Below are 13,053 nucleotides of genomic sequence, written 5' to 3'. Positions count from 1 at the left end.
TCAAAATGAACTTCAAATCTATCCGTCAATTATATGTTTAAGCTCAGTTTTTTTCCCCCAAAAAAATATTTCCAAGTGGAATATTTAATGTGACGTAATTGGAGCCTTGAATAGGTCAATAATTCATAATGACATTGATTTTGATTCATTATTATTTTTTAAAGAAAGAAACAGCCTGCATGGCAGCTTTGTGTTATTAGAGTAAACTTTGCAACCTTTTTCTTGTTACAGTTCACCCGTTTGCTCTTTTATATCACTTTTTAAATTTAAAAAATGGGTGCCGTTAAAAAATTACCTGCGGGCCGCAAATGGCCCCCGGGCCGCACTTTGGACACCCTGGGTTAGAGTGTCCGCCTTCAGATCAGTAGGTCCCGTCATACCAAAGACTATGAAAATCCCCATTACCTCCCTGCTTGGCACTCAGCATCAAGGGTTGGAATTGGGGGTGAAATCACCAAAATGATTCCCGAGCGCGGTCACCACTGCTGCTCACTGCTCCCCTCACCTCCCAGGGGATGGGTCAAATGCAGAGGTCAATTTCACCACACATATAAAGCAATCAATGTTTACTTATATAGCCCTAAATCACGAGTGTCTCAAAGGGCTGCACAAGCCACAACAACATCCTGGGCTCGGATCCCACATCAGGGCAAGGAAAAACTCAACCCAATGGGAGGACAATGACAAACCTGGGAGGTAAATAAACAAACACCCCTCAGGCAAACGGTGCAATTGACGTCGAGTGGATCTAACATAATAGTGTGAGAGTCCAGTCCATAGTGGATCTAACATAATAGTGGCAGTCCAGTCCATAGTGGATCTAACATAATAGTGTGAGAGTCCAGTCCATATTGGATCTAACATAATAGTTTGAGAGTCCAGTCCATAGTGGATCTAACATAATAGTGTGAGAGTCCAGTCCATAGTGGATCCAACATAATAGCGTGAGAGTCCAGTCCAAAATGGATCTAACATAATAGTGAGAGTCCAGTCCATTGTGGATCTAACATAATAGTGAGAGTCCAGTCCATAGTGGATCTAACATAATAGTGTGAGAGTCCAGTCCATAGTGGATCTAACATAACAGTGTGACAGTCCAGTCCATAGTGGATCTAACATAATAGTGGGGGTCCAGTCCATAGTGGATCTAACATAACAGTGTGATAGTCCAGTCCATAGTGGATCTAACATAATAGTGTGAGAGTCCAGTCCATAGTGGATCTAACATAATAGTGTGAGAGTCCAGTCCATAGTGGATCCAACATAATAGCGTGAGAGTCCAGTCCATAGTGGATCTAACATAATAGTGAGAGTCCAGTCCATAGTGGATCTAACATAATAGTGTGAGAGTCCAGTCCATAGTGGATCTAACATAATAGTGTGAGAGTCCAGTCCATAGTGGATCTAACATAATAGTGTGAGAGTCCAGTCCATAGTGGATCTAACATAATAGTTTGAGAGTCCAGTCCATAGTGAATCTAACATAATAGTGATAGTCCAGTCCATAGTGGATCTAACAAAATAGTGAGAGTCCAGTCCACAGTGGATCCAACATAATAGTGATAGTCCAGTCCATAGTGGATCTAACATAAAAGTGTGAGAGTCCAGTCTATAGTGGATCTAACATTATAGTGTGAGGGTCCAGTCCATAGTGGATCTAACATAATAGTGAGAGTCCAGTCCATAGTGGATCTAACATAATAGTGAGAGGGTCCAGTCCATAGTGGATCTAACATAATAGTTTGAGAGTCCAGTCCGTAGTGCATCTACCATAATAGTGTGAGAGTCCAGTGCGTAGTGCATCTACCATAATAGTGTGAGAGTCCAGTCCATAGTGGATCTAACATAATGGTGAGAGTCCAGTCTGTAGTGGATTTAACTTAACAGTGTGAGAGTCCAGTCCATTGTGGATCTAACATAATAGTGAGAGTCCGGTCCATAGTGGATCTAACATAATAGTGAGAGTCCAGTCCATGGTGGATCTAACATAATAGTGACAGTCCAGTCCATAGTGGATCTAACATAATAGTGTGGGAGTCCAGCCCATAGTGGATCTAACATAATAGTGACAGTCCAGTCCATAGTGGATCTAACATAATAGTTTGAGAGTCCAGTCCGTAGTGCATCTACCATAATAGTGTGAGAGTCCAGTCCATAGTGGATCTAACATAATGGTGAGAGTCCAGTCTGTAGTGGATTTAACTTAACAGTGTGAGAGTCCAGTCCATAGTGGATCTAACATAATAGTGAGAGTCCGGTCCATAGTGGACCTAACATAATAGTGAGAGTCCAGTCCATGGTGGATCTAACATAATAGTGACAGTTCAGTCCATAGTGGATCTAACATAATAGTGTGAGAGTCCAGTCCATAGTGAATCTAACATAATAGTGTGAGAGTCCAGTCCATAGTGGATCTAACATAATAGTGTGAGAGTCCAGTCCATAGTGGATCTAACATAATATTGTGAGAGTCCAGTCCATATTGCATCCAACATAATAGTGTGAGAGTCCAGTGCATACTGGATCCATCATAATAGTGTGAGAGTCCAGTCCATAGTGGATCCAACATAATAGTGTGAGAGTCCAGTCCATAGTGGATCCATCATAATAGTGTGAGAGTCCAGTCCATAGTGGATCTAACATAATAGTGTGAGAGTCCAGTCCATAGTGGATCTAACATAATAGTGTGAGAGTCCAGTCCATAGTGGATCTAACATAATAGTGTGACAGTCCAGTCCATAGTGGATCTAACATAATAGTGGGGGTCCAGTCCATAGTGGATCTAACATAATAGTGTGAGAGTCCAGTCCATAGTGGATCTAACATAATAGCGTGAGAGTCCGGTCCATAATGGATCTAACATAATAGTGAGAGTCCAGTCCATACTGGATCTAACATAATAGTGTGAGAGTCCAGTCCATAGTGGATCTAACATAATAGTGTGAGAGTCCAGTCCATAGTGGATCTAACATAATAGTGTGAGAGTCCAGTCCATAGTGGATCTAACATAATAGTGTGAGAGTCCAGTCCATAGTGGATCTAACATAATAGTGTGAGAGTCCAGTCCATAGTGGATCTAACATAATAGTTTGAGAGTCCAGTCCATAGTGGATCTAACATAATAGTGATAGTCCAGTCCATAGTGGATCTAACAAAATAGTGAGAGTCCAGTCCATAGTGGATCCAACATAATAGTGATAGTCCAGTCCATAGTGGATCTAACATAAAAGTGTGAGAGTCCAGTCTATAGTGGATCTAACATTATAGTGTGAGGGTCCAGTCCATAGTGGATCTAACATAATAGTGAGAGTCCAGTCCATAGTGGATCTAACATAATAGTGAGAGGGTCCAGTCCATAGTGGATCTAACATAATAGTTTGAGAGTCCAGTCCGTAGTGCATCTACCATAATAGTGTGAGAGTCCAGTCCATAGTGGATCTAACATAATGGTGAGAGTCCAGTCTGTAGTGGATTTAACTTAACAGTGTGAGAGTCCAGTCCATAGTGGATCTAACATAATAGTGAAAGTCCAGTCCATAGTGGATCTAACATAATGGTGAGAGTCCAGTCTGTAGTGGATTTAACTTAACAGTGTGAGAGTCCAGTCCATAGTGGATCTAACATAATAGTGAGAGTCCAGTCCATGGTGGATCTAACATAATAGTGACAGTCCAGTCCATAGTGGATCTAACATAATAGTGTGAGAGTCCAGTCCATAGTGGATCTAACATAATAGTGTGAGAGTCCAGTCCACAGTGGATCTAACATAATAGTGTGAGAGTCCAGTCCATAGTGGATCTAACATAATAGTGTGAGAGTCCAGTCCATAGTGGATCTAACATAATAGTGTGAGAGTCCAGTCCATAGTGGATCTAACATAATATTGTGAGAGTCCAGTCCATATTGCATCCAACATAATAGTGTGAGAGTCCAGTCCATACTGGATCCATCATAATAGTGTGAGAGTCCAGTCCATAGTGGATCTAACATAATAGTGTGAGAGTCCAGTCCATAGTGGATCTAACATAATAGTGTGAGAGTCCAGTCCATAGTGGATCTAACATAATAGTGTGAGAGTCCAGTCCATAGTGGATCTAACATAATAGTGTGAGAGTCCGGTCCATAGTGGATCTAACATAATAGTGTGAGAGTCCAGTCCATAGTGGGGCCAGCAGGAGATCATCTTGAGTGGAGACAGGTCAGCAGCACAGAGACGTCCCCAACTGATTTACAGATGAGTGGTCCACCCTGGGTCCCAACTTTGGACAGCTAGCGCGTCATCTGTGGTCACCGAAATTCCACGAAGGAGAGGGGGGCAGAGCAGAAAAGAAACGGCAGATCAACTGGTCTAAAAAGGAGGTCTATTTAAAGGCTAGAGTATACAAATGAGTTTTAAGATGGGACTTAAATCCTTCTACTGAGGTAGCATCTCTAACTGTTACCTGTAGAACATTCCAGAGTACTGGAGCCCCAATAGAAAACGCTCTTTAGCCCGCAGACTTTTTTTGGGCTTTGGGTATGACTAGTATCACCTAGTGTGTGTGACTATCAGTGTAATTTTACTTTAACTTGACCTATTTGTTTCAATATTATTGTACGTACACCAGCATTGCACTGAATGTGTAAGCACTGTGTGTGTCTGCGCCGTAGGTGAAACAGCTGCGTCTGGAGCGCGAGCGAGAGAAGGCCATGAGGGAGACGGAGCTGGAGATGCTGCAGAGAGAAAAAGAGGCGGAGCATTTTAAGACCTGGGCCGAACAGGAAGACAACTTTCATCTTCACCAGGCCAAACTACGGTATGTACCTGTGTATACCCAGCACCGGTATTTTTTGGCACCGGTTCCTAATTGTGTCGGTCCACTACGCATCAAAAAAGACACAGCTAGGCCCCGATTAGCAGCTTGGAATAATCACAAATAAGGAAGCAACACCACACAAAATAGTCAGTTTGAAGTGAATGCTGTATAATAGACTGTATTTATGATATTCACATTTGAATAATGCTGTATAATAGACTGTATTTATGTTACGTACAAGTGAATAATGCTGTATAATAGACTGTATTTATGTTATTCACATTTGAATAATGCTGTATAATAGACTGTATTTATGTTACGTACAAGTGAATAATGCTGTATAATAGACTGTATTTATATTATTCACAAGTGAATATTGCTGTATAATAGACTGTAATTATATTATTCACATGAGAATAATGCTGTATAATAGACTGTATTTATGTTATTCACATGTGAATAATGCTGTATAATAGACTGCATTTATGTTATTTACAAGTGAATAATGCTGTTTAATAGACTATATCATTCACATGTGAATAATGCTGTATAATAGACAGTATTTATATTATTCACATGTAATTAATACTGTATAATAGGCTGTATTTATGTTATTCATATTTGAATAATGCTGAATAATAGACTGCCTCTATGTTACGTACAAGCGAATAATAATAATTCACAAGCGAATAATGCTGTATAATAGACTGTAATTATATTATTCACATGTGAATAATGCTGTATAATAGATTGTAATTATGTTATACACATGAGAATAATGCTGTATAATAGACTGAATTTATGTTATTCACATCTGAATAATGCTGTATAATAGACTGCATTTATGTTATTCACATGTGAATAATGCTGTATAATAGACTGCATTTATGTTATTTACAAGTGAATAATGCTGTTTAATAGACTATATTATTCACATGTGAATAATGCTGTATAATAGACTATATTATTCACATGTGAATAATGCTGTATAATAGACTGTATATATGTTATTGAAATATGAATAATGCTGTATAGTAGACTGTATTTATATTATTCACATGTAAATAATACTGTATAATAGACTGTATTTATGTTATTCACATTTGAATAATGCTGTATAATAGACTGTATTTATTTTACTAACATGTGAATAATGCTGTATAATAGACTGCATTTATGTTATTCACATGTGAATATGGCTGTATAATAGACTGCATTTATGTTATTTACAAGTGAATAATGCTGTTTAATAGACTATATTATTCACATGTGAATAATGCTGTATAATAGACTATATTATTCACATGTGAATAATGCTGTATAATAGACTGTATATATGTTATTGAAATATGAATAATGCTGTATAGTAGACTGTATTTATATTATTCACATGTAAATAATACTGTATAATAGACTGTATTTATGTTATTCACATTTGAATAATGCTGTATAATAGACTGTATTTATTTTACTAACATGTGAATAATGCTGTATAATAGACTGCATTTATGTTATTCACATGTGAATATGGCTGTATAATAGACTGCATTTATGTTATTTACAAGTGAATAATGCTGTTTAATAGACTATATTATTCACATGTGAATAATGCTGTATAATAGACTGTATATATGTTATTGAAATGTGAATAATGCTGTATAGTAGACAGTATTTATATTATTCACATGTAAATAATACTGTATAATAGACTGTATTTATGTTATTCACATTTGAATAATGCTGTATAATAGACTGTATTTATGTTACTAACATGTGAATAATGCTGTATAATAGACTGCATTTATGTTACGTACAAGTGAGTAATAATAATCACAAGCGAATAATGCTGTATAATAGACTGTAATTATGTTATACACATGAGAATAATGCTGTATAATAGACTGTATTTATGTTATTCACATGTGAATAATGCTGTATAATAGACTGCATTTATGTTATTTACAAGTGAATAATGCTGTTTAATAGACTATTTATATTATTCACATGTGAATAATGCTGTATAATAGACAGTATTTATATTATTCACATGTAATTAATACTGTATAATAGACTGTATTTATGTTATTCACATTTGAATAATGCTGTATAATAGACTGCCTTTATGTTACGTACAAGCGAATAATAATAATTCACAAGCGAATAATGCTGTATAATAGACTGTAATTATACTATTCACATGTGAATAATGCTGTATAATAGATTGTAATTATGTTATACACATGAGAATAATGCTGTATAATAGACTGAATTTATGTTATTCACATCTGAATAATGCTGTATAATAAACTGCATTTATGTTATTCACATGTGAATAATGCTGTATAATAGACTGCATTTATGTTATTTACAAGTGAATAATGCTGTTTAATAGACTGTAATTATGTTATACACATGAGAATAATGCTGTATAATAGACTGAATTTATGTTATTCACATCTGAATAATGCTGTATAATAGACTGTATTTATGTAATAACATGTGAATAATGCTGTATAATAGACTGCATTTATGTTACTTACAAGTGAATAATGCTGTATAATAGACTGTAATTATATTATTCACATGTGAATAATGCTGTATAATAGACTGTATTTATGTTATTCACATTTGAATAATGCTGTATAATAGACTGTATTTATGTTACTAACATGTGAATAATGCTGTATAATAGACTGCATTTATGTTATTCACATGTGAATAATGCTGTATAATAGACATTATTTATATTATTCACATGTGAATAATGCTGTATAATAGACTGTATTTATATTATTCATATGTGAATAATGCTGTATAGTAGACAGTATTTATGTTATTGAAATGTGAATAATGCTGTATAGTAGACAGTATTTATATTATTGAAATGTGAATAATGCTGTATAATAGACTGTATTTTTTATTCACATTTGAATAATGCTGTATAATAGACTGTATTTATGTTACTAACATGTGAATAATGCTGTATAATAGACTGTATTTATGTTATTCACATGTGAATAATGCTGTATAATAGACTGTATTTATATTATTCATATATGAATAATGCTGTATAATAGACTGTATTTATGTTATTGAAATGTGAAAAATGCTGTATAGTAGACAGTATTTATATTATTGAAATGTGAATAATGCTGTATAATAGACTGTATTTTTTATTCACATTTGAATAATGCTGTATAATAGACTGTATTTATGTTACTAACATGTGAATAATGCTGTATAATAGACTGTATTTATGTTATTCACATGTGAATAATGCTGTATAATAGACTGTAATTATATTATTCACATGTGAATAATGCTGTACAATAGATTGTATTTATGTTATTCACATTTGAATAATGCTGTATAATGGACTGTGTTTATATTATTCACATGTAAAAAAATACCAAAGTGTTTATTGTCTATTGTGAGCGAACTGTGGTGCTGAATTTCCTCCAGGGATCAATAAAGTTCTTTCTATTCTATAATAATCCATAAATTTGGTCTGAAGCAAGATAGCATCGGTTTATCAGGCGCATTTAGCAGGCGCAATTTGAGTTTTTTCTACATTTATTTGGTCAACATTTTACAAAGATTATGTTATACAGACCTTTTCAATCTTCCCGACCGTCTCTTTAGCATTACAGCGTTTTGTGGGCGGTATTATTTACGTGCCTCCGCTTCGACAGTGTCCTCGCCCGGTCAGCTTGGCTGTATTTTTAGCGCTTCCATGGCAAGTCAACTGACTAACTTTTTTGGAATTTTACCTGTCGTTCACAATCATTATGAGAGACAAGAACACACATTTATTTGTTTTTATTTAATCAGGGTTATTACAATGATAAAATCTGGCCTGCCACTTTATTTTATGTGGCTCGCCAAAGCCTGGAAATAGTATGCGTTAATAAAATGCTTAATCTTTTCTCACTAAATATATTTGTTCTTTCCCTTTTCATATGCAAAATTATGTTCTGCAAGCAATTGCATATATTTTTAAAAGAAATATCATCAAAATCAAAATATTATAATTCAATGTATTCCAAAAGTATTTTTTGTTAATTAAAATAAGATAAATTATGTACTTGAATATTTGCTTGACTTATCATATCAAAACAAATCATCATTCAAATTGTAGACTGTAAAATTGACAATAGATTTTTACGGTTAAATTCCGCCGACTGAGTTTTTTACTGTAAAATCAACTTTTTGTACTGTTTTTTTCCCTTATACAGAAAGACACTAAAACATTAAAAAACAAAAAACATTAAAACAACAAGATTTTATGGTAAAGAAAACCTGGCAGCTCTGTTGCTTGAATGTTCCCGCTAAAAACAGTAGAATTGTTTCTCCATTCCATTTATAAACATTTTTTATATGCTGTAAATAAAAACACAGATTTTACTGTAAAATTCTGGAGACTGAGCTGCCAGTTTTGAAAGTACAATTTAAATAAATAATTATTTTGCAGCTTAAGTAAAAAAAAAAAAAAATGTTAAAGTATTATACATATATACATATATATTCATATATTACTCATTGTTAAAAGCGGCCCTTTAAGGCCAACCATAACTGCCATGTGGCCCTCAATGAAAACAAGTTTGACACCCATAATCTAAAGCAGGGGTCGCCAACCTTTTTGAAACCAAGAGCTACTTCTTGGGTACTGATTAATGCGAAGGGCTACCAGTTTGATACAGACTTAAATAAATTGCCAGAAATAGGTAATTTGCTCAATTTACCTTTAATAAAAACATCTATATATATCAAAAAATGGGTATTTGTCTGTCATTCCGTTGTACATTTTTTTCCTTTGAGGGAAGGTTTTTTGTAGAGAATAAATGATAAAAAAAAAAACTTAATTGAACGGTTCAAAAGAGGCGAAAAAAAACGAAAATTGAATTTTGAAACATAGTTTATCTTCATTTTCGACTCTTTAAAATTCAAAATTCAACCGAAAAAAAAGAAGAGAAAAACTAGCTAATTCAAATCTTTTTGAAAAAAATTTAAAAATGAATTTATGGAACATCATTATTATCATTTCCTGATTAATATTATTTTTTTGAATTTTGATGATATGTTTTAAATAGGTTAAAATCCAATCTGCACTTTGTTAGAATATATAACAAATTGGACCAAGCTATATTTCTAACAAAGACAAATTCAAAAGACTTCGAAATAAGATTTAAATTTTATTCTAGATTTGCCAGAATAATTTTAGGGAATTTTAATCATAAGTTTGAAGAAATATTTCACAAATATTCTTCGTCGAAAAAACAGAAGCTAAAATGAAGAATTAAATCAAAATGTTTTTATTATTCTTTACAATAAAAAAAAAATATTGAAGATTGATTTAAATTGTTAGGAAAGAAGAGGAAGGAATTTAAAAGATAAAAAGGTATATGTGTTTAAAAATCCTGAAATAATTTTTAAGGTTGTATTTTTTCTCTAAAATGGTCTAAAATAGCTCGGTTGGTAGAGTGGCCGTGTCAACAACTTGAGGGTTGCAGGTTCGATTCCCGCTTCCGCCATCCTAGTCACTGCCGTTGTGTCCTTGGGCAAGACACTTTACCCACCTGCTCCCAGTGCCACCCACACTGGTTTGAATGTAACTTAGATATTGGGTTTCACTATGTAAAGCGCTTTGAGTCACTAGAGAAAAGCGCTATATAAATATAATTCACTTCACTTCACTTATTATTCTTTACAAAAAAAAAAATTCTTGAACATTGATTTAAATTGTTAGGAAAGAAGAGGAAGGAATTTAAAAGATAAAAAGGTATGTGTTTAAAAATCCTAAAACCATTTTTAAGGTTGTATTTTTTCCCTAAAATTGTCTTTCTGAAAGTTACAAGATGCAAAGTAAAAAAATAAATGAATTTATTTAAACAAGTGAAGACTAAGTCTTTAAAATATTTTGTTGGATTTTTAAATTCTATTTGAGTTTTGTCTCTCTTAGAATTAAAAATGTCGAGCAAAGCGAGACCAGCTTGCTAGTAAATAAATAAAATAAAAAAAATAGAGGCGGCTCACTGGTAAGTGCTGCTATTTGGGCTATTTTTAGAACAGGCCAGCGGGCGACTCATCTGGTCCTTACGGGCTACCTGATCTAGAGGGTTCTAATAACTACCTGAATATAGCAAAAAAGTTGAAAAAATGGCAACACTAATGATCACACCTGCTCTTTTTTTTTACTCGGACATAGCAGGTGTTTCATAATGTGTGTATGAGCAAGGGCAAACAATCAATCTATTCATAACGACTTACCCTGAATAAATAAATGAATGTATGGAAAACAGTGTGTGGTTCTAGTTGACTGTTTTGACCAAAATGTATTGTGTGTCCAGGTCTAAGATTAGAATCCGTGACGGCCGTGCAAAGCCTATTGACCTCCTGGCAAAGTACATCAGTGCAGAAGATGATGACCTTGCAGTTGAAATGCATGAACCGTACACCTTCCTCAACGGGCTGACCGTCACAGACATGGACGACCTGCTGGAGGACATTAAGGTGCGTCGGTAGAGCTGCCTTTCTCATGACTGGTTTTAGAAGAAAACTGTGCACAATTAAACTGTTAATAAGGAAGCCATTTTGCAAAGATTTAATCCAATTACAACGAAACAAACTTGTTTTAGATGTATTGCATCGGTAAGATGACAGTCTGAAAATGTTGGGGCCAAAACCAAATCTTTGGAAAAGTACGACAACCAAGATACTACTGTACTACATAACACAATTGTAGGTGCTCTACAACTATTTATTACATAAGGAATTGATCTACCAATCGGCAAAATTTTAGGTTAAAGGGGAACTATCACAATTTCAAAAGGGTTAAAAACAATAAAAATCAGTTCCCAGTGGCATGTTGTATTTTTTGAAGTTTTTTTCAAAATTTTACCGGTCTCCGAATATCCCTAAAAAAAGCTTTAAAGTGCTTGATTTTCGCTATTTGCGATGCCCCTATCCATTTCCCTGTGACGTCATACAGTGCTGCCGATGTAAACAAACAATGGCGAATAGCACAGCAAGATATAGCGACATTAGCTCGGATTCGGACTCGGATTTCAGCGGCTTAAGCGATTCAACAGATTACGCATGTATTGAGACAGATGGTTGGAGTATGAAAGTATTGAAGAAGAAACTGAAGCTATTGAGCGAATAGCTATTGACGCTATTCATAGCCATAGCATGGCCGAATAGCTGCGTTAGCATCGCCGGTAAAATGCGCGGACCAAACGATCAGGACTTTCGCATCTTGTGACACCGGAGCAACTTAAATCCGTCTATTGGTGTTTTTTCGCATTAAATGTGGGTGGAAGGAAACGTAATATAGTTGCAAATGCATCTGCAGGTTATCCATACATCTCTGTGCCATGTCTGCTTTAGCACCGCCGGTAAATAGCATGTTAGCATCGATTAGCCTAGCATGTTAGCATCGATTAGCTGGCAGTCAACATCAACAAAACTCAACTTTGTGATTACTGTGACTTTATCGTTACAAATGCATCTGCAGGTTATCGATACATCTCTGTGCGATGTCTGCTTTAGCACCGCCGGTAAATAGCATGTTAGCGTCGATTAGCGTAGTATGTTAGCATCGATTAAGTGGCAGTCACGCCGCGACCAAATATGTCTGATTAGCACATAAGTCAACAACATCAACAAAACTCACCTTTGTGATTTCCTTGACTTTATCGTTGCAAATGCATCTGCAGGTTATCCATACATCTCTGTGCCATGTCTGCTTTAGCATCGCCGGTCAAATGTGGAGACACTTTGGCACATTCAATGGGGGTCTGGCGGCAGACACTTTGGCATCTTCGGGCCAGTGGTGCAACTTGAATCCCTCCCTGTTAGTGTTGTTACACCCTCCGACAACACACCGACGAGGCATGATGTCTCCAAGGTTCCAAAAAATAGTCGAAAAAACGGAAAATAACAGAGCTGATACCCAATGTTTACAATGGGTTGAAAATGAAAATGGCGGCTGTGTTACCTCGGCGACGTCACATTCTGACGTCATCCCCTCCAGAGCGATAAACAGAAAGGCGTTTAATTCGCCAAAATTCACCCATTTAGAGTTCGGAAATCGGTTAAAAAAATATATGGTCTTTTTTCTGCACCATCAAGGTATATATTGACGCTTACATAGGTCTGCTGATAATGTTCCCCTTTAAATTTCACAAATAAATGTCAAACGCTGATAAGATCCAATACAACAAGATTTGTCAAAGATTTTGCCCTAACAACAACGATA

The 13,053-nt window shown here is 35.2% G+C and overlaps 1 protein-coding gene across 1 annotated transcript in view; it reads left to right on the top strand.

Annotated features, from left to right (window-relative positions):
• Positions 1–13,053, top strand: part of cactin — a 38,685-nt gene that overhangs the window by 7,570 nt on the left and 18,062 nt on the right. Inside the window, exons 4-5 of the mRNA XM_061919756.1 lie at positions 4,651–4,796; positions 11,144–11,306. Of these exons, the coding sequence (XP_061775740.1) occupies positions 4,651–4,796; positions 11,144–11,306 (309 nt within the window). The remainder of the gene's footprint in view (positions 1–4,650; positions 4,797–11,143; positions 11,307–13,053) is intronic.

This window comes from Nerophis ophidion, linkage group LG14 (genome assembly GCF_033978795.1).
Source record: "Nerophis ophidion isolate RoL-2023_Sa linkage group LG14, RoL_Noph_v1.0, whole genome shotgun sequence".
NCBI lineage: Eukaryota > Metazoa > Chordata > Actinopteri > Syngnathiformes > Syngnathidae > Nerophis > Nerophis ophidion.
Note: the sequence above shows the minus strand (reverse complement) of the source record. Positions and strands in the feature narration are given on the sequence as shown.